The following is a 27,545-nucleotide window of genomic DNA, read 5'->3' as shown; positions in this document are numbered from 1 at the left end:
ACAGCCCAACAGGACGACAGAACTGAGGGAGGAGCCCGGGCCAGAGGACAGGGTCAGCAGGAAGGGGCGGACCGGGGGCGGGCTGCAGAGGAGCCCGGACAGGACTTGCCAAGCTGGGGTGGAGGGAGCCAGGCTCGGGTGGCTGAGGCTTCTGACCTGGTGGATGGCAGGCGCCGTGGACCGTAACGGGAGGCCGTGGCCTGTGCAGCCCGTGCCCAGCCCTGCCTTCTCAGAAGCACAGACCTCAGAGAAAGGGGTGCAGGGGGGGCCCGGGGAACATCCCTGCAAGAGGCACGCCACACTTCTTACCTGCCTTTCCCCGAGGGGTACCGGCCCAGCCCACGACGCAAGCCAGGCACGCAGGACCCTAGAGGCAGAGGTGCAAACGGAACCCAGGCTGCGAATGCCAGGTCAGCACCTGCCATCGTCATCGTCCCCTAACATGAACAACGCATGCTTGTGTTTTAGTTGGAGAACAGGGACAGGTTTGAAAAATTCTATAAAGAGCCACCAGGGAACCCACCTCCCAGAGAGGGTCCCTCAGGGCAGCCAGCTCGTCGCAGGTAAGGAACCTAGAGACACTCCCCTGCAGTGGGGGGCCTGGTGCCCTGTTAGTTACAGCACAAGCACGTCCTCCTCCCCAGACATTCTTCAGGAAACTAACTGGCTCTGGAGTAGAGGATGGAGGAAGCCAGCTCACAGAATGGGCAGGGTATCAGACACCACATCCAGCACTGTCCCCGCGCTGGGTGTGACCACTGAGAACAGATCTCTGGCCACTGAGAGGCTGAGAGGTGACAAGTGATATCTTGTTCCACTTCTGTCCTCCTTCCAGATGGCTCACTGAACGAGCAGGGGGCCAACCACCTCGGGTCTCGCCTCCTTCTACTACCTTCCCTGGGCTCCAGGTGAGGCGCCCCCGACAGGGCAGTGACCCACGGGGAAATGCCTATGGGCCTCCTGGGAGGGCTGGGCAGCACAGAGGGCCAAGGGAGAAGGGGAAAGGCGGTTTGTCGGAAGGTGGAGGGCAGGGCCGGCTGCCTGACCCTTCACCTCGCTCCTTCCTGCTAATCATCTGTAAAATGGAGCCAATAATCGAAACCCTCTCTCCTGGAGTCCTTGGGAGCTTAAGGAACACCCGGCACAGGGTGCCGAGAACCACCTGGGCCCAGAACAGCCATGGAGCCCTCCTGTCACCATCTGGGCAAACGGGAGGGAGGGAGGAGGGAGTGGGGGGGAAAGGATGGGGTGTGGAAAGGAGACACCCAGAGGGAGAGCCAGACACCGCTGGGGGCACGGCGGTGAGAGCAGGCTTCTCAGAAAGACCAGAGGATGGCTGCCTCCTGCGTGCCCTGGCCCAGCACCCACGGCCCGAAGGAGGGATCAGCCAGGACGTACAACCAGGGGACACACAGCTGGGTGCCCAATGGGTCCCCCCAGAAACATCACTAGAAAGAAGGAACCCAGCTGCCGATGTGGGCAAAACATCCCGCGCGGCCAAGGCCCCAAGAAGGAGGAGGACCCGGGCACAGGAACAGCCTGGGAGGCCGCGCCAGGGGCTGGACTGACGGCAAATCCACAGGTTTAAAGAGCACCACGAGAGCGCTGGCAATCACCAGCCCCAAAACTAAACTTCTGAGGAGCCGGGAAGAGGGGACCCAGAGCTGACCTGACCTCATGACGCCCCATACACCATCCCAGCCAACGTCGTAAGGGTTTTGGTCCCCGCCTCGGCCAAAGGGGTGGGCAGCGGACTCAGAGCTCACCTCCGAGCTTCCTGGAGAAGGGGCTCCGGCCCCCAGATCGCAGCTCGCAGGGACGGAGCCGCGAGTGACAGGTGCGCGCCCCCTCCCCGTGCGGGCGCCCCCTCGCAGCGCAGCCGCCCCCGCTTCTCCCCAGGTTGAGGCGCGCACGAGAGAGGACCAGGGGGCAGTGACGGGCCCGGGAGGGAGAGGCGCAGGGCCCGGCTGATGCGCAGCCGCGCGACCGGCCTCGCACCCCGGCCCGGGAGGGAGGGGTGTGTCCCCCGGGCCTCGGCCTGGCGCCGAACACGCGCGGGCTGCCCCCCGCAGGCCAGGCTCGGTCCGCGCGGTCGCGGGAGGCCGGGCGTCCCGAGCGCCCGGCGGGAGGGAGACGCCCAGGGCCCGGGTGGCCGGAGCGCGCTGCCCGGCCCCGCTCGGCGGGGCGCGTGCGGGTGCGGGTGCGGCCGGGGCGGGGCGCGGCGCCTCCCCAGGCCCGGGCCCCCGGCCCCTCCGGCCGGCCGGCTCGGCGCGAACTCGGGCGGCGGGCCGGCGGGCACTGCGGCAGGCGGCGCGGCGCGGACAGGGCGCGCGGAGTTCGCGGGAAGTGCGGCGGCGGCCGGGGCGCGGCGCGAAGTTGGGCGTACCTGCGGGCGCCCGGCCCGGTGCGGCCTGCGGCAGCGGCGCCGCGGCGGCAGGAAGTGCTCCGGCGTCCCCGCTCGGCTCACATGGACTTTCTCCGGCCTCGCCCAGCACCGGGCGGCCGCGGGGGCGGGGCGCGGGGAGGCGCCGCGGGCCGGTTAAAGGGACAGCGCGCCGGCCGCGCGCGCGCACTCGCCGCCAGGTGGGCGCCCCGGAGGGGGCATCCGGGGGGCGGGGCGTGGGGGGCGGCAGCTCCTCTCCCGCTGCGCGCCACCCGCCTCCCCACACTAGCTCCCGGCGTCCGACCCTGCACCCGGGTACTGGCCACCGGGGCGCCGACCCACACCGTCCCCGGCTCTCCGGCCCCGGCGCGGACCCGCGAAACCCAGGAACCCCCCTGGCCCTGGGGCGCACCGTCTCCGCGGCGGCCGCGCTTGCACCGAGCAGCCTCCGGGACGCGGCGCCAACTAGGGCTGCCGGCGGGGGGGTGGCGGGGTGCGCGGCCTCCGCCGCCAGAGACGCTCCGGCGGGCCCGGGGAAGCGGGCCGGGATGCAGGAGCGCCCCTGGGCGAATCACGGGGCGCCGGCGCCTCCTGCTCGGGGCCCGGGAACTGCGAGCTGCGTAGACGCGGTTGAGGTCTACTTTCAGGCCCGGCGTGATCCGGGTGCACTGGCACTTTAGTCACTCTCGCCTTCCGTCCCTCGCGGCTCCCGGTTTGCCAAGGCCACGCTGCTGTGGACAGAGGTGCAGTGTGAAAACAAGTGCGCAGAAATAAAACTGGCCACATGCCAGAAAGGACCCACAAACACCCTCCTCTGTCGCCCCCTAACCTGGGCCTTCGGGTCAGGACAGGCTGAAGCAGCCTCGCTCCCTGCCTCCCACAAGGGTCCTCGCAGGAAAATGGAGGCGGCACCAGGACAGTGATCCTGAGCATGGGGTCATGAGAGGAGGGGGTTAATGTGAACGACAGGGTGCCACCCCCTTCCCGGAGCCGTTCTGGGCCCCTTTGGTGGCAGAGGCTCCGGGGAAAGGCTTGCAGGACAGTCAGCCAAGGTCATTCCTAGGACAATCGTCAGAAGCTTGGTCCGAGAACTCCTGTCCCCAGCCTCAAGCTAGGTCCTTGACCTCGACCAGACTGACCCCTAACCCCAACTTGAGGGTATGCACAGAGGAGATCCCCCCACCAGCTCACTCCTGCCCTGCTTTGCGTGGGGGGTGTGAACCTTCAAGGACTCTGTGCAGGCCCCCAGAATCCCACTTAGACCTAAACACAACCCAGGTCCCACCCCCCACCCCTAGCCCACTGCCACTTCGGAGCCAACAGGGCAGGCTGGCATGTCCAGGGGGGCTCTACTGGCTGGAGAGCGTGGCTTGGCATGTAGTCCTGACCCAGGAGGTGGCAGCCAAGAGAGGCAGGTAAACTGCCAACAGTAGTGCCACCTGCTCAGCACAGGGACCAGGGACCATCAGACGGCTCTGGGGCCTGGTGTGCGAAGGGGTCCGCACCTTGGCACAGGGGACCTCAGCTGCCCCAGGATTCCCAGCAGCTCCTAAGCGCTATTTAAGATCTCAGCAGTACCAGCTCCCCAGGCCCCTGGGAAATGGGGCTTCCGCACATGACACGTGTGTACAGAGACAGACGCCTCCAGGAGTTTCCAGCCCCAGGGTCAGACCTCAAGAAGCTGTCCACTAGGCCCCGAGGTCCTCCTGTGGCCAGGGCTGGGTGCCTGTGTGGATGGGCTGCACGGAGGGTCTACAGGTGGGACCACCTCACTAGCACCAGGTGAAGACGGGCCAGGGCGGGGGCTGTTCTTCTGGCGGGGGGCCTGCACACCTGGGAGCAGCTCACCTGGCTGCACGTTCTGGTTGTTTTCATTACTTTTAATTTCCAAATATTAAAAAAATTGTTTCTTCTTGAATGAAGGACATTTGGAAAACAATGAAAAGTTTTTAGAAGACAGCAGGTAACCAGAAACCTGCTGCCCGAGGGCAGCAGAGTCTGGTGTATTTTCTGCCCGTGCGATTCCGGGCCTGGGCTCCGGGTTCTGTGCGCAGCATCTACCTTAGTTTTCACGACAGTCTTGTGGGCTTATCTCTCAAAACCCAGCTCAGGAAGAAGAGGCCTGGGGCTCGCACACCCAGGGTTCCCAGCAGGCAGGGCCAGGAGACGGGAACCCAGCCACGGAGGGAGCTGTGCGGCCCCTTCCCGCCCTGTGATTGTTACGAGGATGGAGACGGTGTGGACCGGCGGCCTACTGCTGGCTGATATGGCGGCCTGGCGGCCACAGTCCCCTCTTGAGGGGTCTGATTGGCACCACAGCCCCTCTGAGATGCTATTGAGGGTTTTCTCAGCTCAGAGAAGCCAGCCTGGCCTCTGGTCCTAGGCTTGCATGGCTGTAGCCCGATTTTTTCCCATTTTATCCAGAGACCGTCAGACTACAGGGAGGAGGAGATCTTAAGAGATATAACTGCAAATTGATGAGCGTTCACAGTGGGGCTCAGGGTGCCCTTGGGAGGGAGATGAAGGTCACCACCACTTTGGCCTGGTCACCTGTCTGTCCGCCCCTGGACATTGAAGGCCTCGGGTAGCCGCCAGGTGCTGCTGAGGCTGCGGCCCTGTGGGTGGCGGGTGCTCCCTGGAAACCTGATGCAGGAGGGGGTGGGTGGGCCCCGTGCCCATCAAGGAGGATCCACAGGAGCCTTTCTCCTCCCTGGGCTCCAGTGCCCAGGCATCCACACCAGTCACCTGAGACCACCGCAGCCACATGCTCAAACTCTGCTTGGCCGACTCTTGTTTCCTGGGCTCCATGTGGCTCAGGGACGCCCACCTTGGGCCTGTGGCCCCCCAGGGCTCTGAGTGTGGACGTCAGGGTGCGTGGCCCCCCAGACTGGATGCAGATGGGCGGGTCTGGGCGCACAGCTGTCTCAGCTCTGGGGAGAGGCTTCTCCCTCCATCCTAGGCTCCTCTCGAGGAAGGATGAAGGTCAATCAAAGACAGCGGAATGCACGACGCACGCAGCCAGCTGCGTCCTCGACCTGCCTGCTGGGTGGCTGAGCCCGTCTCAGATGTGACATGGCCAAGCAGAGCCCCTAACCGCCCCCCAGAACTGCTCCTCCCCCTCTGCAAATGGCAGCTCACCCTCCTGGGGCCCCGTTCTTCTGGCAGCTTGGGCCGACCACCGTGGATTCTCCTTGTCACCTTTCTCATCCCCGGGTCCCATCTGCCCCCCTGTCCCAACAGCTTCACCTTAAAGCTATGTCAGGACTGTGACCACGTCTCCCCCTCCACTGCTGCCCCCCCGACTGTCTCCCCATCTCCCCGTCTTGCGCCTGCCTGGGTCTGTCCCTGCACAACAGCACAGACATTTCTGAACACATCAGACCATGTCCCTTCCCTGCTCAGATCCTCAGTGGCCCCCATCTCGCTTCTCACTCAGAAGACAAGCACAAGTCTTGGCAGTGGGCAAGGCTCCCACCCGACACTCCCCCAGCTTGGTCCCTCTACAGCTCCAGCCACACTGGTTTCTGCATGGCTTTCCCAACTGCTGGCATCCTTCTGCCCCAGGGCCTTTGCACCTGCTGTTCCCATTGCCTGTACCTTCTTCCCCCAGTGTTTTCGAGACTGCTCCCTCACTTCCTTCGGGTCTCTGTCCAGATGTCTCTAGATCTTCCTGACCCTCCCATATAAAAGAGCCAGATGAGCCACTTCCAGCCTGCTCTCCCCGACCCCACCCCGGCACTGACATTCACAGCCCCGTCTCCCCAGTAGGTACAAGCTCCCCATCTTGTCCACTGCCCCATTCGCTGGCCCAGTGGGGTGCCTGACACAGAGCAGGGGCCCAGGGATGTCTGCAGGGTGTGGGGGCCCGAGGGGTGCTGTGCTCTCCCTGACGAGGGCCGGAACCCGCCTGCCTGCCTGAGTTCTGCTGCCTCTTTCCCGTCCGCAGAGTGTCCCGGGTGCCTGTCAGCGGGAAGGGGGTGGCGGGGGGGAGCCCCTTGGCCAGGACTGCTGGCCTGAGAACAGACTCCAGCCCCATAACTGGCTGAGGGCACTTCCCCAGGAGGCCCGTCCCGTGCGAGGGCTGGGAGCCCATGGCGCACCTGCACCCGGGCCCGGGGGGCAGTCCCGGGAGAGCACAGGGGGTGCATGCCCCCTACTCTACTCGCACCTGTAAGTGCAGAAGTGAGGATCAGAGCGCAGAGAAGCCCCTGGTGACGTGGCCGCCGTCACCGCTCAGGAGGCAGCCTCATTGAAGGTCTGAGGAGCAGATCACTGGGGCCGAGGAGCCATCCGACCTCTGGCCCAGCCCTGCCCAGAAGCTGCCCTCAGGTGGGGGCTTCCTGGGCCTTCGTGGGGAGGGGCCGCCCGGGGTGTCCTGCAGGGTCAGGAGCGCCTGTGTTCCCAGCAGGGGCTCAGGCTGGAGCCCCAGCCCCGGACAGGGCTGTCAGGACAGTGGTGAGGTTCCGGGAGGCCCGGCAGCCCCGTGTGCGGCCAAGCCAGCAGCCCACAAAGTGCCCCTTTGTGAGGGCTGTCTCGGTGCCAGCCAGGAGGCGCTGGGGTGCGCGCCCGGCCGTCCCCTCGCGGTTGGGACTGAGCGGCCCGGCCTCTCCCGGGACTCTGAGAGCAGCGCTGCCTCCCGGACCTGCTCAGGGGCAGAGCCGGCCCACTCGGCCCGACCTCCAGGCTCGCGGCAGGAATCTGGCACTGGGTGGGAGTGGCGGGGTCTGGCCCGCCATCTCCAGCATGGGTTCAGACGGAGGCCACCACCCCTCCAACACTAAGACAGTCCTGACCGGATCCCACGGCCTGCCCGGCATGGGCGGTGCCCCCTGGGAAGTCTGCCCAGCGTGGTGCCCGTGGAAGCTTTGAGGGGCCCACACCTCACGGCCGCTCTGGACAGAGACAGCCCAGGGCGCTGGGCAGAGACCTCACGGGCCATCGTCCAGGGCCCAGGCCACCCTCCAGCCAAAGCCCAGCAGAGGCCGACCTTGAACACCATCCTGTGGGCCCAGCCCCCACCTGTCCTCCGGAGGAAACTGTCTTCCCCTTTGTTCCAGCGGGAGCCTGGAGGGCCTGGCCCAGGAGCATTGTGTGCGGTTCCGGAGGAACAATGGGACGGTGCTGGCGCCGCCATCCGAAGGGCCCCGCCCACCCTCCCGCCGGGCCGCCAACAAAGGGGCCACTGCCCCGAGGCAGCCCCTCTGGTCTCCCCCCTGCCGCCCGGATACCCTCTGTCCTGGGGCCAACCCCTCCCACTGCCATTTCTGTTCTTATTCCGGGTTCGCTGGAGAATCACTGAGAACGCCCCCCACCGCCCCCCCAACCCCCGCAAGGTGACCGCAGCCCCTCCACTCCTCGGAGGCCCGTCTGCCCCGCTCTGGGGACGTGCTGGCCGCAGGGCGCTTCCATGGGCCTCGGATGCGAGGACACCTGTGGTCCCTGGTGGCTCTTTTCGGGGGTCGATGCTGTGCTCACCCTGAGCCCAGAGTGCTGTGCGGGCCCAGTGGCTCCTGGCTCTGCATCCCGGGCGCCTGTCACCCCCTCCAGGCCTGCACTGGGGACACTGGCTCCTGCTGGAACCGGGACCAGGCTTGTCCTGCAGTGAATCTGGACAGACCCCAGGGATTCCAGCCCCTGGCTGCCCAGGCCATGTTCCCCCACAGTGGTGAAGAGGGCGACTGGACCCCACACGAGAGGGGGCTCTTAAACTCCTGTGTTTCTGATGGAAGAGCCTGGTTCTCCCAGACACCAGAGCTGGAGATTAGGGCTGTAAGGAGCAGGGAGGGACAGCTGAAATGGAGAGAAGGTGGGCAGAACCTCACACTGTCCCTTCTGTGCCCACTCCTCAGCCTTGTTCCTCCCCTGACTGATCACACCCTCTTTGCAGCACACAGGCTGCCTGTCTGCCGGCTGCTCCCCCTGTGCCCACTGCCACAGGGCCTTTGCACCTGCTGTTCCCCTGCCCAGAACACCTCCTCTCCCCGCATTGGCAAGTGAACACCAGTTGGCTCATCCTTCAGGCCCAGGGGCCAACTTGGGTCCTCAGGGAAGCCAGCCCAACCCCCAGCTGGCTCTCACAGCACTGGGCCCTCTCTTTGTGGCCCTAGGGATGGTGAACTTCTACACTTGTGAGCAGATGGTTTAATCAGCCCCCTCAGACGAGGAGGCACAGCTTGCTGAAGGAGGGCACAGCAAATGCTCCCACAGCCTGGGAGGGCTGCAGGCCAGGCCCTCTCTCCCTGGGGCAGTGAGCAGGCCAGCCACCTGCCCGCGGAGAGAGCAGAGACATCCCGTCCTCCGTGAGCACAGCTGTGTGCCAGGCCAGACGCGGCCCTGGGATGCGACGGAGAAGCCAGGCTGGGGCTGCTCTCGTGGGGCCTCTGTCCTAGTCGGGGAGGGAAACTCACAATTAAAAGAAACCCAGAAAACATCACGACTGAAAAGCGCTGTGCACGCCGTGAGATCGCGCTTCACCGTCCGAGGGCCAGAGTCAGACAGAAACAGCCAGTGCCAAGGACTTGGAGGAATAGACTCTTGTGCGCCTCTGGTGGGAATTAAGAGGGCACAGCCGCTGTGGACGACAGCATGGCGGCGGCTCCTGAAAAAGTGAGAGATGGAATGATCCAGTGACTGCCCTTCTGGGTACAAACCAAAAGAATTGAAAGCAGGGTCTCCAAGAGACATTTGCACACCCATAGCAACATCGGTCACAATCGCCAAAAGTGAAAGCAACCCAAGTGTCCATCAACGGGCAAACCGCATGTGGTCTATCCACACGACGGAACAGTCTTCAGAGTCCACTTACATGAAACACCTGGAATAGGCAAATCCACAGAGACAGGAGGTGGGGGGGGGGGTGCCGGGGGCTGGGGAGGGGAGGGGGTGAGTGTTCAGTGGGGACAGAGCTTCAGTTTGGGAAGATGAGAAAGTCCTGGAGCTGATGGTGGGGACGTCTGCACAACAATGGGAATGTGCTTTAATGCCACTGAACTGTGCACTTCAAGTGGCTAAGATGGTGAATCTTACGTTATGCGTATTTTCCGTATTTTCCACAAGAACGAAGGCAGTACACAGCCTCAAGAGGGGGAGGCCGCCCGCCGGCCAAGGGGAGATCTGAGAGGTGAGCAGGAGGCGGGGGGCCGCCAAGGGAACAGCTCTCTAGATGTCTGAGGAACGGCTCCCAGTGGGGTGAGGGCACTGGGGGCGGGGGGAGAGGCGGTGAGGGAAGGGGCCGCCTGCAGGCCGATCAGCGGGGCTGTGTTCCCAGCTCAAGGTGTCACTTCTGACCTGCTGTGTGTGGTGCAGAGGTCTGCTCGCTGCTGGTGGAGAAGGATGTTCTGTTAGACCCTCTGGGGCTCCCCTGGGGGTCCAGGAGGGTTGAGGGGGCAGGGACTGGATCTGGAGATGGAGCCAGGAGGACAAGGGGGAGCACTCAGACTGGTGGCCTGCAGGTGGCTATGGTGGCCATTTCCTCAGATGGGAAGATGGGAGAAGAGTGTGGGGAAATCAGGCCTTCCCCATGGCCCTCTGGGTGGAAAGGATGAGTGGGCAGTTACTGCCCGAGCCTGAAGGCCCAGGGGAGTCAGAGCAGACCTGGCTGGGCGTCAGGAGTGCGGAGACGGAGGGCCCTGCCGTCACCAATGGTCACACTGCCCCAAATCCAATGGTCTGTCGCTGGTCTTGTCTTAACCTGTCGGCATCTGGCCATACAGCTGACCCGACCTGCTCCTCCAAACACCTTCTAGTGGCTTCCGGAGCCACGCTGCTGTCCTAGCCCCTACTTGCTGCCCCTCCTCCTCTGCCCACTGCCAGGCCCTAGACAGGAATCGCATGCCGGGCCCAGGCCTGCCGAACAAGCATCTACATTGTGACCAGCCCCCTAGTTGCCCAGCATGCACATTAGTGTCCGAGGTGGTGAGCACCCTCGGGCCTGGCCTGGGCTGCCCTCCACACTGCAGGACCATGGGCCCCGCCTGAGACCCGCAGACCCTGCTGGCTGCCAGCTGTGGGCACCGTGCACATGGGATGGACCAGGGGGATGCTGCTGCAGGTCAGACCCCAGGCTCTGAGGACCGCGGTCCCCAGGCAGGGGCACTGGGTCTGGGGTCTGCACGTTCAGCTCACGAGGAGAGAGCTGGGCCCGCAGATTGGGGTCCGGGTCTGGTGGTGTGAGGAGAAGCAGCTGCTTCGTGGTCTGAAGGTGCCGTGGGACATTCATTTTCAAGGGGTGGCCGGAGGTGGCAGGGTCTGCACAGGGGACCGAGGTGTGACCGTTAGCAGAGGCCGCCCCTCCAGTCCCAGTGCCCCGGTCAGCCCACAATCTGCCCGCTCACCGGGGTGGCACCTGCGGGGCTGAATGCGGCCCCCACACCAGGTAAGTCAGGCCTCCTGAGAAGGAGGAGGTGACGCGGCCGCTCCGCCCTCTTGGCCTCCGACTCTGCTGGACCCTCGTTCCTGTGCCCCCGCTGGCCGCCCCTGTCTGCCGGTGGGCCTGGCACCTCCTGGGCCTCTGCAGGGCAGCCTCCCCTTCTCCATAGGGGTCATGAGGTCCAGGTGACAAAGAAAGGCCTCATGGCTGTCCCTGGCCCTGGCAAGGCTCCTCTCCGTAACTTCACACAACACCTACAACCTCACCGTGGGCTGGAGCCATCTCTCACCTTTGGGTCCCCACGGTGCCCTGCTGCTCTGAGAAGTGAGTGCCCAGCGGCTGTGCCCTCTGATGGGCGGGTCCCCCTCAGAGGGGCTGCACATGGCGCTGGGCAAGTCCCCCTCCAAACACTGTCTGCCAGGATGGCCCAGCACTGTCTCTGCCCCTGTGTCCACTGCGGGCGTGGCCTGACCCTGGGAGAGGGCGTGGAGGGGCTGTGCTGCTAGAGCCTGGCCCTGGTGGCCTCTGGGGATGTGTGGGGCATGGTGGGTGGCGCCAAGGGCTGGGTGGGCTGTCAGGGCAGTCGGCAGGACTCCCCAGCCGTGGTTCCCACTCATCCTCCCCCTCCACAGACTGTTTCTGCTCAGGGGAGAGCTAAGTCCTCTGGCCCGTTTCCTGGGCTCGGTGAAGGGTCTGGGACCCGCTGTCGGCCCAGAGGGGCAGCACAGAGAGGGAAGCCACTGGGCTCTCTGCTCTCCCAGCCCTGACTCAAGTGAGACCCCCCACCCCAAGAATCTCCAGGGCTCCATGACAGAGAGGAGGGGAGGCACCGCCTGAGTCTGACAGCAAGTCACCGACAAGGGTGGCCCTGAGCCAGCAGGAGGGCCAACCGAGGGGGCCCGTGAGGTCGCTGCACAGGGCCGACCAGGGAGGGTCCTCCTGCTCACGATCCCACTTCTGTGGCCTGCGTGTGGCCATGTGGTCACGTCTCCCAGAACGGTCTCATGGCCCACAGGGCCTCCTCAGCTGGCCATGGCAGGGCTGCCCCAGGGTAGGAAGCTGAGAGTGACATATGAAAGTGCAGCACCTGCCCCTTGAGGCCCCGACTGTCCACTCTGGGTGATGTTTGAGGCTGCAGGGATGACTGAATTAAGCCCTGCCCTGTGGGCACCACGGCTCCGGTCCCTGTTGGCCATTGCCATCATCCCTGTCATCTTTCTGTGTCCTGGAAAACTCTGGGTAAGGACCTCCTGGCTCTGATTCAGGCTGCCCGAATGAGGTTCTCAGCCTGGCGGAAGAGACTGAGTGGGCCTTTCGGTCACCAGAAGTGGCCTAAACTCAGGGCTGGGCTTTGTGCTAAAGAACAAGTCCCCAGTCATCCTTGGTCCCATCACAGAAGGAGCCCAAGCCCCACCAAGCTCCTCCCTCATGGCTGTGTGTCTGGGAGAGTCCAAGAAACGAACCCTCCAGGTACTTGTTTGCAGGAAGAGCCGATCCAAGGAAATAGGGGCCTTCAAAACCATTGGAAGGTGGGGCCGGCCCAGTGGTGCAGCGGTTAAGTGCGCACGTTCTCCTTTGGTGTCCCAGGGTTCGCTGGTTTGGATCCCAGGTGCGGACATGGCACCGCTTGGCACATCATGCTGTGGTAGGCGTCCCACATATAAAGTAGAGGAAGATGGGCACAGATGTGAGCTCAGGGCCTGTCTTCCTCAGCAAAAAGAGGAGGATTGGCTGCAGTTAGCTCAGGGCTAATCTTCCTCAAAAAGCAAAAAAAACAAAAAACCATTGGAAGTGCCAGAAGGGAGGCTGGACTTGCAGGAATGCATCCAGAATGTCTTGCAAAGGAGCTGGAGCCTCTGCAACGGGGGGTGGGGGTGGGGTGAGCATCACCAGGACTGTTCATTTCAGTTCCACAGGCTGCAGAGCAGGATCAGGAAGCCAGCACCCCAGAGCACCTGCCTGGACGAGGGGCCGGGGCCAGCGCCCTGCTGCTGGAGCAGCTGGACACTGCTCATCGCACACCGCTGATGTTGACTGCCAGAAGCCCAGGAATCCATCTCAGGGAGCACAGCCAATGAGGACTCACGTCCCGCCCTGCACTCAGGACGACACACCCGCGAGGCAGGAGCCAGCCTCCGAGCAGAGGCCTGGGTCGCAGGAAGAGTGAGGATGCTGAGGGTGCAGGGCCGTGGCAGCCACACCTGTGTCGGTGAGGAAGCTGCCCTGCTCACTCACCCCACCGGCCCAAGCAAGCCCAGGGCTCCTGCTGGGGCCTGAAGCTCACCTGGCTGCGGGCAGGTGTGCGGCAGGCGCAGACACCTGGAGATGGGCGCTCAGGCCTACAAGCTGCCCCCCTTTCGTCCCCACAGGGGGAGGAATCTCCCTGGGGCATTTCACTCCCAGCTGAAAGACTGAGCAGGCAGCTGGGTTTAACGCTGTTTATTACACAATCCACTCACTTTCAAAACCCTGGGCAGAGCGTGCTCCTTTTATCATGTCAATTCACCTTCCAGACCAGGCCAGGAATGCCTGGCGTTTCCAGTTTCCATTGCTACTCCTCGGTCTGTCATTAAGGCATTTGCCAGCTTCAGAGAACTGGAGATTCCCACCCGCAGGGGAGGTCAGCGGCTGATTGGCCTGCAGCCGCAGCTGGCCCCAGAGGCACTTGGTCTCCTCAGTTTTTCCGACTCGGCCTTAGCATCAGAACACAGACCCCGCTCCCCACTGGATGCCGAGTCACAGCCCAGTGCAAGGGGTTCGAGCAGAGCCTGCAGCTCAGGGCCCGTCGTGTTGGGGAGGGGGAGCTGGAGACCACCCACCTGCTCGCTTATAGACCAACTCAGGCCCAGCAGTTGCCCTGAGGGTAGGGCCCTCGTTCAGCTGCTGGAAGTGGCCAAAGGCTGCCCTGGAATTTAAGACTTGCTCGCTTGGCTCCCAGATTACTCCCCAAAAGCCAGTCTCTGAGGGCAGCCTCTGCTTCCACTGGACCATCTCCAGGAGGTAGCACCAGCCAGCTTTGTGCTAACAGACGAGTCCCCATCCAGGCCCTGGTTCCATCTTGGCTGGAGCCCAAGCCCCACCAGGGAACGCCTTCATGGTCGTGTGTCTGCTGGGGTCCAGGAAGCGAACCCCAAGGAACACAGCAAAGCTGAGCTGCCAGCCGAGCCTAGTCCAAGGGCATGTTGCTCGCTAGGGAGCACCGACTGGGCCCGGAGGCCTGGGGTCAGGGGCTGCCTCCCAGGCCCTGCGCCAGGGCCCTGCAGGACGGCAGGCCGGACGGGCGTGGGGTTCCTGTCTGCTCAGGTGCTCCAGGCCGCTGCGCTGCACGGTCAGGTCAGGCCCTTCCCCTCCACTCCTGGCCTCAGCCTGGCCTAGGGGGCAGATGCACTGGCTGGAGGGAGTGCTGCCTCGGATCCGGTGGCCCTGGGCCCGCTGAGGCCGGCCCCTGCAGGAGCTGGGGGACATCTGCGGGCTCCTCTCGGGCGAGGTGGGATCTCTTTTCACGAGAGGAAACTGGGTGAGTATTTTGGTTGCTCGTCAGCGGCCGCAGACCCCATGGCTCTCTCTGCGCGTGAATTAGGGCAGCCCCGTTTTGGCTTCTGTGTGCCTCCCCTCGGTTTAAATTAGATGCTCCAATCTTCTTCCTCTTTTGTCCTAAATTTTCCTCTAACATTTTGTGCAGCTGTTAAGCAGCTGCTGCCTCCTGCTCCCGGGAAGGCTGAGGGTCGTCGGGTGGCTGCCGTGACTCACTCCCTCCTCCGAGGGCTGGCAGAGCCCGGCCGAGTCATGCCAGGGTGAGCACGGCAGCACGGGGGACAGCGGGTGCCTCTGTGGGACACAGATGAGAGCTGGGCACACTCCCCAGAAAGGAGGCCAGACAGGACTTGGGAAAAGCTTTAGCAGGTGGAGACACCCAAGTGAGACAAGTGGAAGGACTTCCAGGGGCCATGTCCTGAATCTGGGTGGTGGGGCTGCCTTTCCATTCCCGAGGATCCCTCTGGAGCGAGACGCCCAGCCCATGAGACCCAGCTCATGGAGGCCTCCAGTGATCCCGGACAGTCATTCAGAAAGTGAGCGTGGAGGCCCCTGTGTGCCAGGCCCTCGGGACACAAGTGACATGCTATGGTCTGAAAGTTTGTGTCCCCCAAATTAATGTTAAGCCCTACCCCCAATGTGATGGTTTAGGAGGTGAGGCCTTTGGGGGTGACTAGTCGTGAGGGTGGAGCCCTCATGGACAGGATTAGTGCCCTTGTAAGAAGAGACTCTGGAGGGCTCCCTTGTCCCTTCCGTCACTTGAGGACACGGTGAGAAGACGCCAGCTGTCAACCAGGAAGGGGCCCCCACCGGACACCGGATCTGCCGGCGCCATGATCTTGGGCTTCAGGCCCCAGCCTGTGAGGAGCAGACGTCGTGTGTACAAGCCGCCCTATCTGTGGTTCTGTTCCAGCCGCCTGAACCCGCCAAGACAGCCCCACGCATTCGCTCATCGCTTCCTTCATTCGACCTTCCTTCATTCGCTGGGTGCGGAGTGCACGGCGCTCCAGGAGGAGGTCTGGCCTCCTACAGGCTGACCCCGCGGGGCGTGTCCTTGAGGTCAAGACCAGGGAATGTGTTTGGGCCACTGAGGGCCTTTTTGCCCTGGCCAAGTGCCATGCACTCTGCCCCTGGCTTCCGGCACCTTCCCCTGAGAAGAGGGCTGCCGGGAGTTCTGGCCCACGGGGGCAGTCTGCCCTCTGACCCCCGCAACGCCCTCCTCTCTGCAGGAGGAAGTGCTGGTCTTGGGCTGCACCCCAGGGCCCTCTCCGCTCCCCTTCTGGGAAGAGCTGCGTCCAGTGGGCTGGCCACTCGGCTGCGAGGCCAGCTGCCCAGCAATTTCCTCCCTTATCTCACAGGAAGCTCTGGTCCTAGGGAGAAGCGTCCCCCCACCGCCCCAGCACAGCACAGCAGCCAGGGAACAAGGCTCTTCTTCACGCGGGCCAGCTCACAACCGTCGGACCCAAATGCAGGAAAGGCCGACGGAGCCAGCGCTTCCTCCCAGCTTTACAGTGGCTGTTCCAAGCCAGGAACGCGGGGTAATGGCCCCGCGGGCTTCCCCCCTCCCGGAGGGGCCTGAGCCCCTCAGTTCTCTCTGAGCACCTGGAGGGAATATCCAGCACGGAGGGAGCCAGGGCCGGACCTGACCACCCTGCCCTGCCCGGTCTCTGGGTGAACAATGCCGAGACTCGAAACTGGGGCCCTCGGAAAACACGCGTGCACACGCACAAGTGCACACACCCCAGCCGCACCTCGGGAAGAGGGCTGGTGGCTCAGACGGTGGCAGCTGCTCTGAAACGCGCCCCCCTGACAAGTTTGCTCGCCACACAGGGGGCACTGGGCGCAGCTGCACAGGCTCTGGGAGGGCACGAGGCGGGTATCGAGGGGTGACTGTGCTCATTAAGGGCTTTTATGCAACAAGGGAGTCAGGAAAACAGGTAGGGTTATCGCAGTACAATCTGAAAAACATAGAAATAACTCGCTGCCGTTATGTCACAGTGTTGTAAATGACAAATTCACACTTAAAACCCAGATTTAGGGGCCGCCCCGTGGCTGAGTGGTTAAGTTCGTGCTCTGCTTCGGTGGCCCAGGGTTTCCCTGGTTCAGATCCTGGCTGCGGATACGGCACTGCTCATCAAGCCTTGCTGAGGCGGCATCCCACATGGCACAACCAGAGGGACCTGCAACTAGAATATACAACTATGTACTGAGGGGTTTGGGCAGGAGAAGAAGAAGAAAAAAAAAAAATTGGCAACAGGTGTTAGCTCAGGGCTAATAAAATGACAACAAGAAATCCCAGATTATGGGGCCGGCCCTGTGGCACAGTGGTTAAGTTCACACGTTCCGCTTCTTGGCAGCCCAGGGTTCGCCAGTTCGGATCCTGAGTGCAGACGTGGCACCATTTGGCAATAAGCCATGCTGTGGTGGGCATCCCACGTATAGAGGAAGATGGGCATGGATGGTTCCTCAGGGCCAGTCTTCCTCAGCAAAAAAAAGAGGAGGATTGGCAGTAGCTAGCTCAGGGCTAATCTTCCTCAAAAAAACAAAACTCCAGGGGCTGGCCCCGTGGCTGAGTGGTTAAGTTTGTGCGCTCCGCTGCAGGCGGCCCAGTGTTTCATTGGTTCAAATCCTGGGCGCGGACACAGTACTGCTCATCAAACCACGCTGAGGCAGCATCCCACATGCCACAACTAGAAGGACCCACAACGAAGAATATACAACTATGTACCAGGGGGCTTTGGGGAGAAAAAGGAAAAAAATAAAATCTTTAAAAAAAAAAAAACGGAAAACAAAACTCCAGATTTATACCATCGAAGGGCCACCCTGACCCTGGGTGCATGGGCAGGCAGGGGCCGAGGCCCCCTCAGTTCTGAAAAGCAGACTCTACAGGTCAGCAGCGGTGGAGCAGCCCAGGCCCTGGGAGAGCCAGAGCTGAGCTGTGGGAGCAGAGCCCGGCCCCAGGGCTCATAGGAGAGAATGGGAGCAGGGGCGGGCCGGCTGGGTCCTGGGGGCCAGAGGGAAGCCCACTGCGGTCAGCCATGTCAGGGACACAGTGGCACAGGGAGAGGGCACCCATGCCTGCTGGTGCCCACTGGCAAGAACTGGAAATTCAGGCTCTGCTCACGTGAATCCCTTCCTGAGGGCAGCAGGGGGTCAGAGTGGGCAGAGGCATGGCTACCAGTGGGCGTGGGGGGTCAGGGACGGGCCTCAGGCTGTGCATGGGTGCTCCCCAGGAGGACCAGCCCTGGCCGCCCAGCATATCTGGCCGTGCCTGGCCCAGGGGCCTGGACCACCTGTGTCCCTGTCTCCTGACCCCAGAGAGGGCAGGAAGGTCACCGCTCACTGCCTCCCAGAGGAGGTGGCGTCCACTACAAAAGAAGAGTGACCTCTTCTGGGTCCTCCTGCAAGGAAAGGGCTCACAGCGCGCCCCGGCCTCCAGGGCTCCCAGGAGATGTCACTCATTCCAGCCCGTCTGGGGCCTGGCCCCCCCGGGCACAAGGGACACACCTCCTCCGAGGGCCACCTGGCTGCTCACTGCTCCTCTCTCGTGAGATCACGCCAGCCTGGACTGCTTGCTCTCTGCGTGAATATTCATGCAGCATCTCAGCCAGGACTAGTCATTAATATTCTGAGGAAGCAGAATGGAGCACCCACACCCATCCTCCTGTAGTGAATGGCGGTCAACACGCAGCTGACGGGAACATGGCTGTGGATGTCTCAGACATGCGCATTGGCCTGCCAACCACAGGAGGGTGGGCAGGGCTGCCACCTCCAGAGGGGTGAACACTGTCAGGTGGGAACCCCAGGCTTGCCCACTCTGACCACCTGGTGACCTCACTGAGCGCCCCTTCCCCACCCCCCTCTTCCTAGGCTTCTCCCCGGTCCTTCCAGCTTCCCCTGCAGGCTCCAGGCCGGCACTGCTCCCCACCCTTCCCTGCGTGTTGCCCACATGCTATGGCCCTCTCTGTAACAGGGACACTGAGGGAGGACCCTGCATCTCCTACCCACGCCCGTTTACAGGACCACTTGGCAAAGGGATTGGGCACCTTCCTGCCCTGTGCTGGGGACCTGACCACTGTGTCCACATGGACCACCTGTCATTTTGGGTGTCCCACAGCAGTTAGAAGAAAGTCAAACCCATGCAGAGCCCTTGGGGGTTCTGGCTCATGCTCTGCCCGCTCTGGCCCAGGCTGGTCTGGAGCCAAGGATGGGCTGACAGTGCAGCCTGGCCCTGCCCCGCCCCAGGACTCCGGGTCAGCCTCCAGCCCAGGTCTGGGTGGCAGGTGACCACGGTTGGGTCAGCCAGATGTGGAGGAACCCTGCCCCAGACCTGGGCTCCTGGAAGACTGCATGCAGCTGGGGTGGGAGTGGGGTGTCTGCCACCTCTCGGCTCAGGACACGCTTACTTCTTGGGAGCCCACGGTAGCCGTGCTCACTGCACACCCTCCTGTGGGGCCTCTTCTGCAGCAGGCCGCATTTGTGACTGCATGGGGGAGGCAATGGCAGTCTGCCCACGGCAGGCCCTCCCCCAGCATCAGTCTGCCACCCCCCAGGCGCAGTGCGGGCCACACACGGAGATCCACAGCCACTCTGCCAGAGGCCCTCTGGGACATAGCTGCCAGCAGGCCTGGGCATGCTGCCCGGCTGGGGCTGGGGGAGGGGTGCAGCCCACGAGCCGCTGAATCAGCGGTCCCCGTATGTCCCTGTCCCCTCCCAGGCAAGGATGCTGGTGAGGCGGGGTGCTCCCTCTTTTGGGAGTTGTCAGAGAGGCGTGCCAGGCTGCTGGGGATTTTCTGGAAAGTGGCTCCTGCATGGAGCAGGCTGGGCCTGCGGGGGATGAGAGGCAGGGCCGTCCTGGAGGGGCAAGCACAGGGAGGGCCCTTTCTAAACAACACCAAAAAGGGAGAGACAGAACCGCACTGGCCTCTGCGGATGGGGAAGCACGTTCCCTCCCGGGAAAGCGCTGAATCAGCACCAAGCCCCTGCCATCCGCTTGCTCCCTCATCCAATCACGCCCCGGGAGGGACAGGGACCACTCAAGGTCAGGGAGCAGCAATATTCCTGTGGCGAGCCCCCCTGGACGGCACTGTCCTCCACAGCAGCACCGGTGGTTGCCCCCTGGTCCAGAGCCGGGCCGCCTGCCCCCGCATCTACCCGAGTGGGGGCTGTGTCCCTCCCCAGCCGGCTGCCACTACCCCGGGGAGAAGGGAGATGGGGGGACACAGGGCTCTGACTGCCCCTCAGGGTGTGATCCCCTCCAGGGGCTGCCAGAGTGGCTGCAGGGACAGACTGCATCTTCTGAGGCCGCCTCGTCCACCCCTGCCCGGCACCTGGACACCACTTGGACTTTCTCAAATAACTATCTCATTTCTAGAAATTCCCAAAGCACCATCCCCTTCTTGCCATCACCCCCTCCTCATTGACAGCCCCTCATCCCCCAGGCTGGCCCTGGGGGTCGCTTGGCAGAGGGACAGCCTGGGAATCAACCTGACCACATCGCACGGCTGCTCGGGGGGTGGCCTCGGCTTGTCCTCCCGCAGGCACCCTGGCCCCTGGCCCCCGAGAAGCCTGACTCTTCTGCTCTTTGTTCAAGGGAAGTGCTTCCCTCCTTCCTCCCTCCCCCCGCATCTGTCCTGGCCCTGACCTCCTCTCCTGCCCCGGGATCTCCCTCCCTCGATATGACCATCCTCTTCCCAGGCCAAGCCGGCCTCCTGGTGCCCCTTGGACACGCCCATGCCAGGCTGCTGACCGCTGCTGCCTCCTGAGGCCTGGGCCCCACCCAGCTCTCCCTTGGGCACTGCTCTACAGCCCTTGGCCGGCTGTCTTCTCTGGGGTCCCTGGTCAGAGTTTGGCCCAGGCCTGCCCATCCTCCTTCACCCACCCAGCCTGACTCCCAGACCAACAGCTCACTGCCAGCTCCGCCCACAACCGCCATCCAGGTGCGGTTGCCATGGGGCGGTATTGCCAACTCCAGAAGCTTCTGGGCGCTCTCTCCTTCCCCTTCAATGGCACTGGCCTGGCCTTCAGTCCCTGTCTTCACATCCTGCTCCAGGTGCATGAGCAGCAGGTGGCCCCCCTTGCCCCCTCCCAGGGGCACTGGGGTCTGGTCACTTCCCTACCTCGCAGGCAGCCTGGGCCATCTGGGGAGTGTGGAGGGGGGAGCAGCTGAGGACTCTGCAGCCCCTGGAAGCCCCTGGAAGCCTCAAGCCTGCAGGTCATTCCCACTTTTTCACGGAGATGTGGAGCCACAGTGAGCAAATGAATCTGCTCAGAATAACACCTTTGAGCAGAATGTACGCATCTCCCCTCCAGGCAGAGGCACAGCTCAACTTCACTGCTGCCCAAGGGTCCCTGGAGACCCCTCCCCGGGAGGCACCTTAACTGGTAACTGGGGCACCATCTGGACAGATCGAGGCTCTGCCCGCAAACCCTGCACAGCCCCTGCCGTCCAGCAGCTGGCCCACTCTGCATGTCGTCTTTGAAAATGGTGACTGTCACATGGGGACGTTGGGTCAACTCAGCCCAGGGGATGGGAGGCCGACAGGAAGCCCCACGCGACAGCGCCTCAGCCCCGCGGCTTGCAGCACACCCAGCACTGCTGTTACTTAGCCTGTGGACCCACTGTCCAGCGAGGCAACCGCGAGCCACACGTGGCTGAGTCTGATCAGACTTGGGCCACTTGGCCACAGCAGCCCCCGTGCCTGTACTCAGGGCTCGCCCTGGACGGCACAGACAGCTTTCCCACGGTGCAGGAAGTCCTGTTGGACAGCGCTGGTCTAGACAGAGACCCCTGAGGAAAACACTCCGGCCCACAAACAAGGGAAGCCAGGTGGGCAGCCCCGTGGAAGCCCCTCGGGGAAGGCGAGAGGACAAACCGGGACAGTGGGAGTGGCCCCCCGCCCCCCACAGCGGAGCCAGGTGGTTCACTCCGGCACTGGGATCTGCGCTCCCCAGAAGCACCGCAGGCTGTGGGGAGGAAGATGTGGGCCCACCCCAGGTCCAGGACCAGGTGCCCTCCCACCTTCCCACCCCAGGCTCCTCCTGCCTCTTCAGGGACAAAGGCTTCTGTGAGCATTTTACCAACTCTCTGCCATCAAAGCTCAACCCCCAAAGGACTGGGCTGTTTTATTCTGAAACATCTCGTTCCATGAAGCTCCAGCATCGGCAGGCATGCTGCTGTGGGACGGAGCCCAGCTTCCCTCCAACGGCCCCTCCCGCCCATCACAGCCGCTCGCGGGAACACGGACACTAAGTAACAGTGTGCCTCAGTTTTCAAAGGGCTTTTTGGTGAAGCCAGAACGGCAACTCTGGTTTGCTGCTGCCTCTTTTCCCGTGCAAGTGTGCCATCCCGACATTGGGCGCACACTGGATGCACGGGCCTGCACCCTATTTGCCTTCACCAGCATGCCGGGGCATCTCCCCGTCTTAGGAGGGCTCTGCGTGCTTGTCTGCTGGTTGAATTCAGCCCTCGTGGACCTTGCCAGGACCCCCACGGCCAGTGCTGACCGATTCTCCTTGCCATCTGGCCAAACCCCAGAGACAGGCTCCCCTCAAGGAATCCGGGGCCTGCAGGTCAAGGTGGCCCCCACTGCCCACATCTACTCCTTCCCCAGCATCAGATGACTGTCTTAAAACCCTCCCAATTTTACTTGTGAGAAATACTATCTGTGGTGTCTTTGGTTGGTTACACCCTTACAAAAAGAAACAAACTTTTTGAGTTTTAAGCAATCACTCTATCAACATGTTAAAAAAATAAGTTTAATGCAGGTGGCTCATTTCATAAAGAATTTAACAGGCACTCAAAACACCGAGCAGCTTCATCTTCAGCGTGGCACATCCTCGCGCTGCCACTTACATTCGAGGCGGCACAGCCAGACCCCTCCTGCCATCCCGACCACGTGGACATGCACCCACCTCGGTGAGGTGGGCTTCAGAGGATCTGGGTAACGTGAGTTAATTAACACAAAACAAAGCTTTCAGGAAACAGCATGATTTAGTGCAAAAGATTCTCTGCAGCGCCTAGAAGTGTGGTCCACGCAGGCCAGCTCCTCGCCTGCCGTCCGGGTAACTCGGACAGACGGCTTTGAACTTCGGTCAAGGAGCCTTCCCACTGACCTCAAGTCGCCCGTCGTCAGAAGCTGGCTACAAGTCAAACAGCACGGCTTATAGCCAAGTATTTTTTGCTTTCTCTACCTGATTTGGGTTTTTCTTCCAGTGGCACACAACTGTCCCGACAGCTCCCCCTGGCCACTGGCCTGCCCAGCCGGGCAGGAATGAAGGGGCCACTGCCCATGCCCAGAGGGTGCGGGGACAACCTGGGGTGAAGCAGCGTCGGCCAACCTGTCACCTTCACTATGGGGCCCTGGATCCCGGCTTCGTCCCTGCTTGTTGTCCCAGCATAATCATTCTGAGTGCCCTCTCACTTGCCAATGAGGCCCTCGGTGGCCACTAAGCCACCCTGTCCCCCTCAGATGGAGAAGGCAGAGTAGGGACCCAGGCAAAACCCTGGCCGCTGGTGGCAGTCTCCTCTTTGTGATCGGAAGCCCCCCCACTGGCCCTTCGTCCTTTCCTGACCCACATTCATTTTTGCTTTTTACTCCCCAGCTGCTCTGACAGGCGCTCTAACGAGGCAGGAGCAGAGGGGCCGAGGGGCCGCCGGGGCCCCTCGCTCGGAGGTCCAGCCCTGGGACACACCGACTCTAGGTGGGGTTTTTTAAACGTGGGGTTTACTCGTGTTTCCAGGGTGCGCACTCAGAGGCCTTGGTGCACCTCCTCAAGACCTCTGGCGTCTGTTCCAGACACACATGTCTCGGTTCTGGATGTTCCTTCAAAGGAAGAGAGGCCAAAAGCCCCTGGAGCCAGAAAGGAATTGAGCCGCCTCCCCAGAAATCCACCTGGGAAGACTATGGCATCCGGCTTGACGTTCTCACCAGACCTGCCCAGGGGGAAGACGCACCAGCCCTGGACCCGGTGCTCTCCTGGGCTGGGCCCTGACCTAGGAAGCTGCCAAGGCCATCTGTGACTCCCCGCTACACTATGTCGAAGCAAACCAGGGTGACGCTGAAGCCTGGCCTGGGACCAGGACCCCCGACACCTCTTAGGGTGACAGATGGAGGGCTGGTCGGCCCAGGACGGGGTGCACAGCTTCGTGGCAGTGCGGTGGCAGCTGGTGGAGGCTGACACTTCCCTAAGGCTGGGTCCGGGGCCCGGGGTGCACGGGAAGGGGGCTGTGTGGCCAAGAGGACCCCCCTCCAGCTCTGCTCCTGGGCAGCACACCCCTCCCAGGGGTCTCCCACAACATTGGTGATGCCAGCGTCCTGGAGAGGGGGCAGGGACACAGAGGCTCTCCAAGTGCAGACTGGACAGGCGGGCCCCACCTTACAGCACAGCCTGGAAAAGTGCAGCCTGGAACCACAGGCAGGCGGCCGGGGGACACCGCACCTGAATGTGCACACAGGGAGGGCGAGAGCAGAAACCAGCAGGAGGAAGGGCCCCAGCTCCCCTTCACAGAAGTCTCAGCCCTTTCCTCTCCTGGGCCAGAGACCGGGCGAGGGGCAGGACGTGTCTGCAACCTCATCCGTGGGATGGGCTGAAAAGACCCACCCGGTCAAGAAAACACAGGCTGCAGAAGCATCTACCGCCCAGGGCACAGCAGACACACGGAGCGCGGCCGGGGCGCCCTCACATGTCCACGAAGACCATGAAGCACCAGCCCAGGCCGCCCACCAGCAGCATGGTCACGTGGATGGCGTAGATGAGCAGCTCGTTCAGGAGGCGGAAGTCCACGCGCCGGCGGCCCAGGAGCAGCAGCAGCACCGACAGTTTGAGCTGGAAGCGCAGCAGGACGCGCACGCCCAGGTACTGCAGGCAGAAGAGGGCGGCCAGCGCGCCCCAGAGCGCCGCCGTGAAGAGGCTGCAGCTGAAGTAAAGCAGGAAGCGGATGAAGCCGTAGAGCCAGCGTGCCCGCATGTACACGTCGAAGTTGTTGTACTTGGTGCGCGCCAGGCGGGAGGCGCGCGCTGGCCCGCAGGCCGCGTGCAGGCAGGTGGTGTGCGGGCCGTGGAAGGAGCGCACCCGCCGCGGGATGGGCATGACCGGCATTGGCGCAGCGGCGTCCAGGCGGCAGTCAGCACGGGCGTCATGGGCACCGAGACCCGGGAGCCCGCTGCTGAGCCCCGGGGAGGCGTGCGCCTGCGGGAGAAACAAGGATGGGCAGGTGAGCCCAGGACACTGCGAGGGAGCCAGTCCCTGCGGGGGACATCAGCTAGCCCTGGGCCGCAGGGAAACTGAGTCCAGGACATGGGACCTGTGCACCCCCCATCCCGGGTTACTCTTTCCACAAAGCTACTGAGGACGCTCCAAAGGGACCCACAACCACATGGTGACCAAAAGTGCCAATCTGCCAGTGCCATTGGGAAAGAGGGCCAGGCCAGTAGCCGTGGGCCCCTGGAAGCAGTTGATGCCGAAACCCATGAGGAAGGACCACTGGAATCCCTGGCTGAGCTCACCCTTCTCAGGTGTCCTGCGAGTCCCCTGCACCACTCTGTCTCTGCCTTCTATCTGGGATGCCGGTTCCCGCCTGGACTTCTGTGGGCCCTTCACACAGGGCAAACGGAAGTCCCTGAATGGCACCTTACAACAGGACCAGGGTGAGGAAGAGGGGCGCCAACAGGGCACAGACCGCGCACTTTCATTCAGCAACTTGACAAACCAAGTGCTGGGAGCAGGCAGCTGGGTGGGGGGCTAGACAGTGGGGTATGGGGCTCTGGGGCCTCCTGCTGGGCCTGAACCCTGGTGCTGTCACTCACTAGGAGTGGCCTGGGCAGGTTACCTCCCCCCCTCCCCACCGTGCCATCCCTGCTCTGCAAAACAGGGATGCTGTGGGAGGCGGAGCTACAGGGAAGGGGCCAACCATGGGTGGCAGGGTGGATGGCAGGGGAGGGCCAGTGGTGTCATCACAGAACATGGGGCCCTACAGACGGGGCCACAAAGGAGAAATAGCAAGTGACTCTCGTTTTACCCAGTAACTGCCCTTACAGCTTGCCTAAGTAACTGGTGGATGGGATAAAGAGCTGCAAGTACAGGACGTGTAAAACCGAAGCAGCAAAGTTGGCCACAAGCAACGGGGAAACACTGCGGGGGGCGTCTGCCTCCCGTCTGATGGGCTCCGGCCTGGGGCCCTGCAGAGGGGACTTCTGCCAGCTCCTCTCCAGCCGCTGGTCAGAGCAAATGACCGCCCCAGTGCTGCTCGGGTCAGAGGCGGAGCAGGGGGAGGCCGGCACGTCCGCCCATCGCGGGCCCACAGGCTTTGGCCAGAACCGGGTCTAACAGCAGCTCCCCGCACCCTGAGCTGCTCCATCCCGGCTTCTCCTCGATCGCAGCCGCCACCTCCCGGAACGGCATTCGGACAGGCGGAGCCCTCGCTCGGAGGGTCATGAACGGCCGCCCCTCTCGCCCCTCATCGAGTAACCCGGGTTGGGGGGTGCACAGGTCCCATGTCTCGCCCCTCCATCAGCACCGGGCCCACGAGCAGGTCAGCGTGCGGGTCGCAAGGACGACGGCCCGTGGGCCTGCAGATCGGGCGGCAGCCGGGGCCGAGGCGCGCGGGGCCTCGACGGGGAGCCGCTCCTCCCGCCGGGCGCTCCGGCCGAGAAGACTGACCCGCGCGCCCCGGGCAGAGCCCCGCCCGCCGCCCTGGAGACGCCCGCGACCCCGCTCACCGGGTGCCCTCGACGCGGGGGAGGCGGGCGGTGCCGGCGGCCGGGCCTGCGGGCGCCCCTGTCCCTTGGGGCTCCGGGAGCTGGGCGGCCGCATGCTGCCGACGGCGCCGCGGGTGCGGGTCCGGGCCCTCACGCGTCCCCGCTCGGGGCCGCCCCGAGGGGCCTGGGGCTCCCGCGCGCGGCGGCCGGCGGCGTTTGGCCCAGCGTGGGAGCCGTAGCGCCGTCCCTCTGCGGCCACCGTAGGACTTTCCTCACTCCCCTCCGCCCGCGCCGACACCGACAGCGCCTCCCTTCCCCCTGCTCCGGGCCGACTCTGAGCGCCGGGAACTCGGGACTTCCGCAGGGCGTGCGTGGGTGTGTGCGTGCGCGCGGCCCATGGCGCTGCCGCCCGACGTCACCGCCCCGTACAGGGGCCGGCGCTTCGCCCTGTCTTGCGCAGGCGCAGATAGTGGGGCCTGCGCGTTTGGTCCCGGGGCAGCTCCTCCGCGCACGCGCCTCTGCGCCCGAGGCTGTGGACAGTGCGCAGGCGCGCGCCTCCGTGGGCGGGGCTGTTCCCCTGGTGTCAGCCGCGGGCCTGGCCCCGGGGCCTGGACCGGACCGGAGTTGCGAGTCTCCGACCCCGGCTCTGCCGCCGGGGATGCGTGTCGGGCAGGGGGCCGGAACCCGAGGGGGCCGGCAGGGCTGGGTGCGGCGAGGGCGAGTCTAGGGCGGGCTGGCTGACTGCCCTCGGGCGCCAGTGTCCCCAAATGCAGGGAGTCCGGGGCGGGCCGGCCGACGCCATCCAGGGACACATGTCCCCAAATGCAGGGAGTCTGGGGCGGGCCGGCCGCCACCATCCAGGGACACATGTCCCCAAATGCAGGGAGTCCGGGGCGGGCCGGCCGACACCATCCAGGGACACATGTCCCCAAATGCAGGGAGTCCGGGGCGGGCCGGCCGACACCATCCAGGGACACATGTCCCCAAATGCAGGGAGTCTGGGGCGGGCTGGCTGGACATCCACGGAGCCTTGGGGTTGCTCTTTCCCAGGAGAATGAGGATTTCAATGCTGACGTATTTAAATGTTTCAGTCCCACCGAGGTGTCAGGATAGGGGAGAGATCTGTGCTCCTGGGATGCAGCAGGCAAGAACTATCCGTGCGAATTCAGTAAATTTCGGGGAATCTGCAAGTTCACATGTGGAAGTGGCTGGCTGTCCCCCAGTGCCTGGTCTTGGTTGCTGTCTTCCTTACTGGACACTCTAATTGAGGCCAGCTCCTCACCGCCCCTTCACAGACGACAGCCGAGTGTCACCCCCTCCCGACTGACCCCAGAGCTGCCAGCCTTTCCACCCACGTGCAGACGCTCATAACTGCCCCAGGTCACCTCCCCACGCGAGCCCTGACCCCCATCCCTGTCGTGTAGGAAGGGCCCAGTGCTTGGTGGCCCCTGTGCTCCTGGCCCTCCTGCTGTTGCCCTGCTGGTGTGGAGGGTCTGGATGGAGAGGGGAGGGAAGGGCGAGAAGGCCTGAGGCCCAGAGAGTTTGAAAAGTTTCCAGAGCA

The 27,545-nt window shown here is 63.6% G+C and overlaps 2 protein-coding genes and 1 long non-coding RNA gene across 5 annotated transcripts in view; 1 reads left to right on the top strand and 2 right to left on the bottom strand.

Moving 5' to 3' along the window:
• The window catches only part of NACC2 (NACC family member 2), a 76,193-nt gene extending 73,627 nt beyond the window's left edge, over positions 1 to 2,566 (bottom strand). The window contains exon 1 of one of the 2 annotated variants that reach the window (XM_070595881.1): positions 2,387 to 2,566. The gene's annotated coding sequence lies outside the window, so the exon portion shown is untranslated. Of the gene's footprint in view, positions 1 to 1,766; positions 2,058 to 2,386 lie in introns of those variants that run through there. The other variant, XM_070595880.1, reaches the window with a different exon arrangement.
• On the top strand, positions 1,284 to 16,532 carry LOC139079665 (uncharacterized). The gene is made up of 3 exons (XR_011533459.1): positions 1,284 to 1,837; positions 12,660 to 14,268; positions 15,644 to 16,532. It is a non-coding gene; the product is annotated as an uncharacterized lncRNA (long non-coding RNA).
• A 5,495-nt stretch (positions 16,533 to 22,027) lies between these two features.
• Positions 22,028 to 26,401, bottom strand: TMEM250 (transmembrane protein 250). 2 transcript variants are annotated; one of them, XM_070597086.1, is made up of 2 exons: positions 26,006 to 26,401; positions 22,028 to 24,476 (listed from the first exon to the last, which is right to left on the bottom strand). In XM_070597086.1, the coding sequence occupies exon 2, from the start codon at positions 24,384 to 24,386 to the stop codon at positions 23,967 to 23,969; it is 420 nt and encodes a 139-aa protein (XP_070453187.1). In that variant the 5' UTR covers positions 24,387 to 24,476; positions 26,006 to 26,401; the 3' UTR covers positions 22,028 to 23,966. The 2 variants fall into 2 exon arrangements, with proteins under 2 accessions (XP_070453187.1, XP_070453188.1); XM_070597087.1 differs by lacking the exon at positions 26,006 to 26,401 and adding an exon at positions 24,794 to 25,981.
• Between the last annotated feature and the right edge of the window lie 1,144 nt (positions 26,402 to 27,545).

Source organism: Equus przewalskii, chromosome 26 (genome assembly GCF_037783145.1).
Source record: "Equus przewalskii isolate Varuska chromosome 26, EquPr2, whole genome shotgun sequence".
Lineage (NCBI taxonomy): Eukaryota > Metazoa > Chordata > Mammalia > Perissodactyla > Equidae > Equus > Equus przewalskii.
This window is presented reverse-complemented; position numbering and strand designations above follow the sequence as displayed.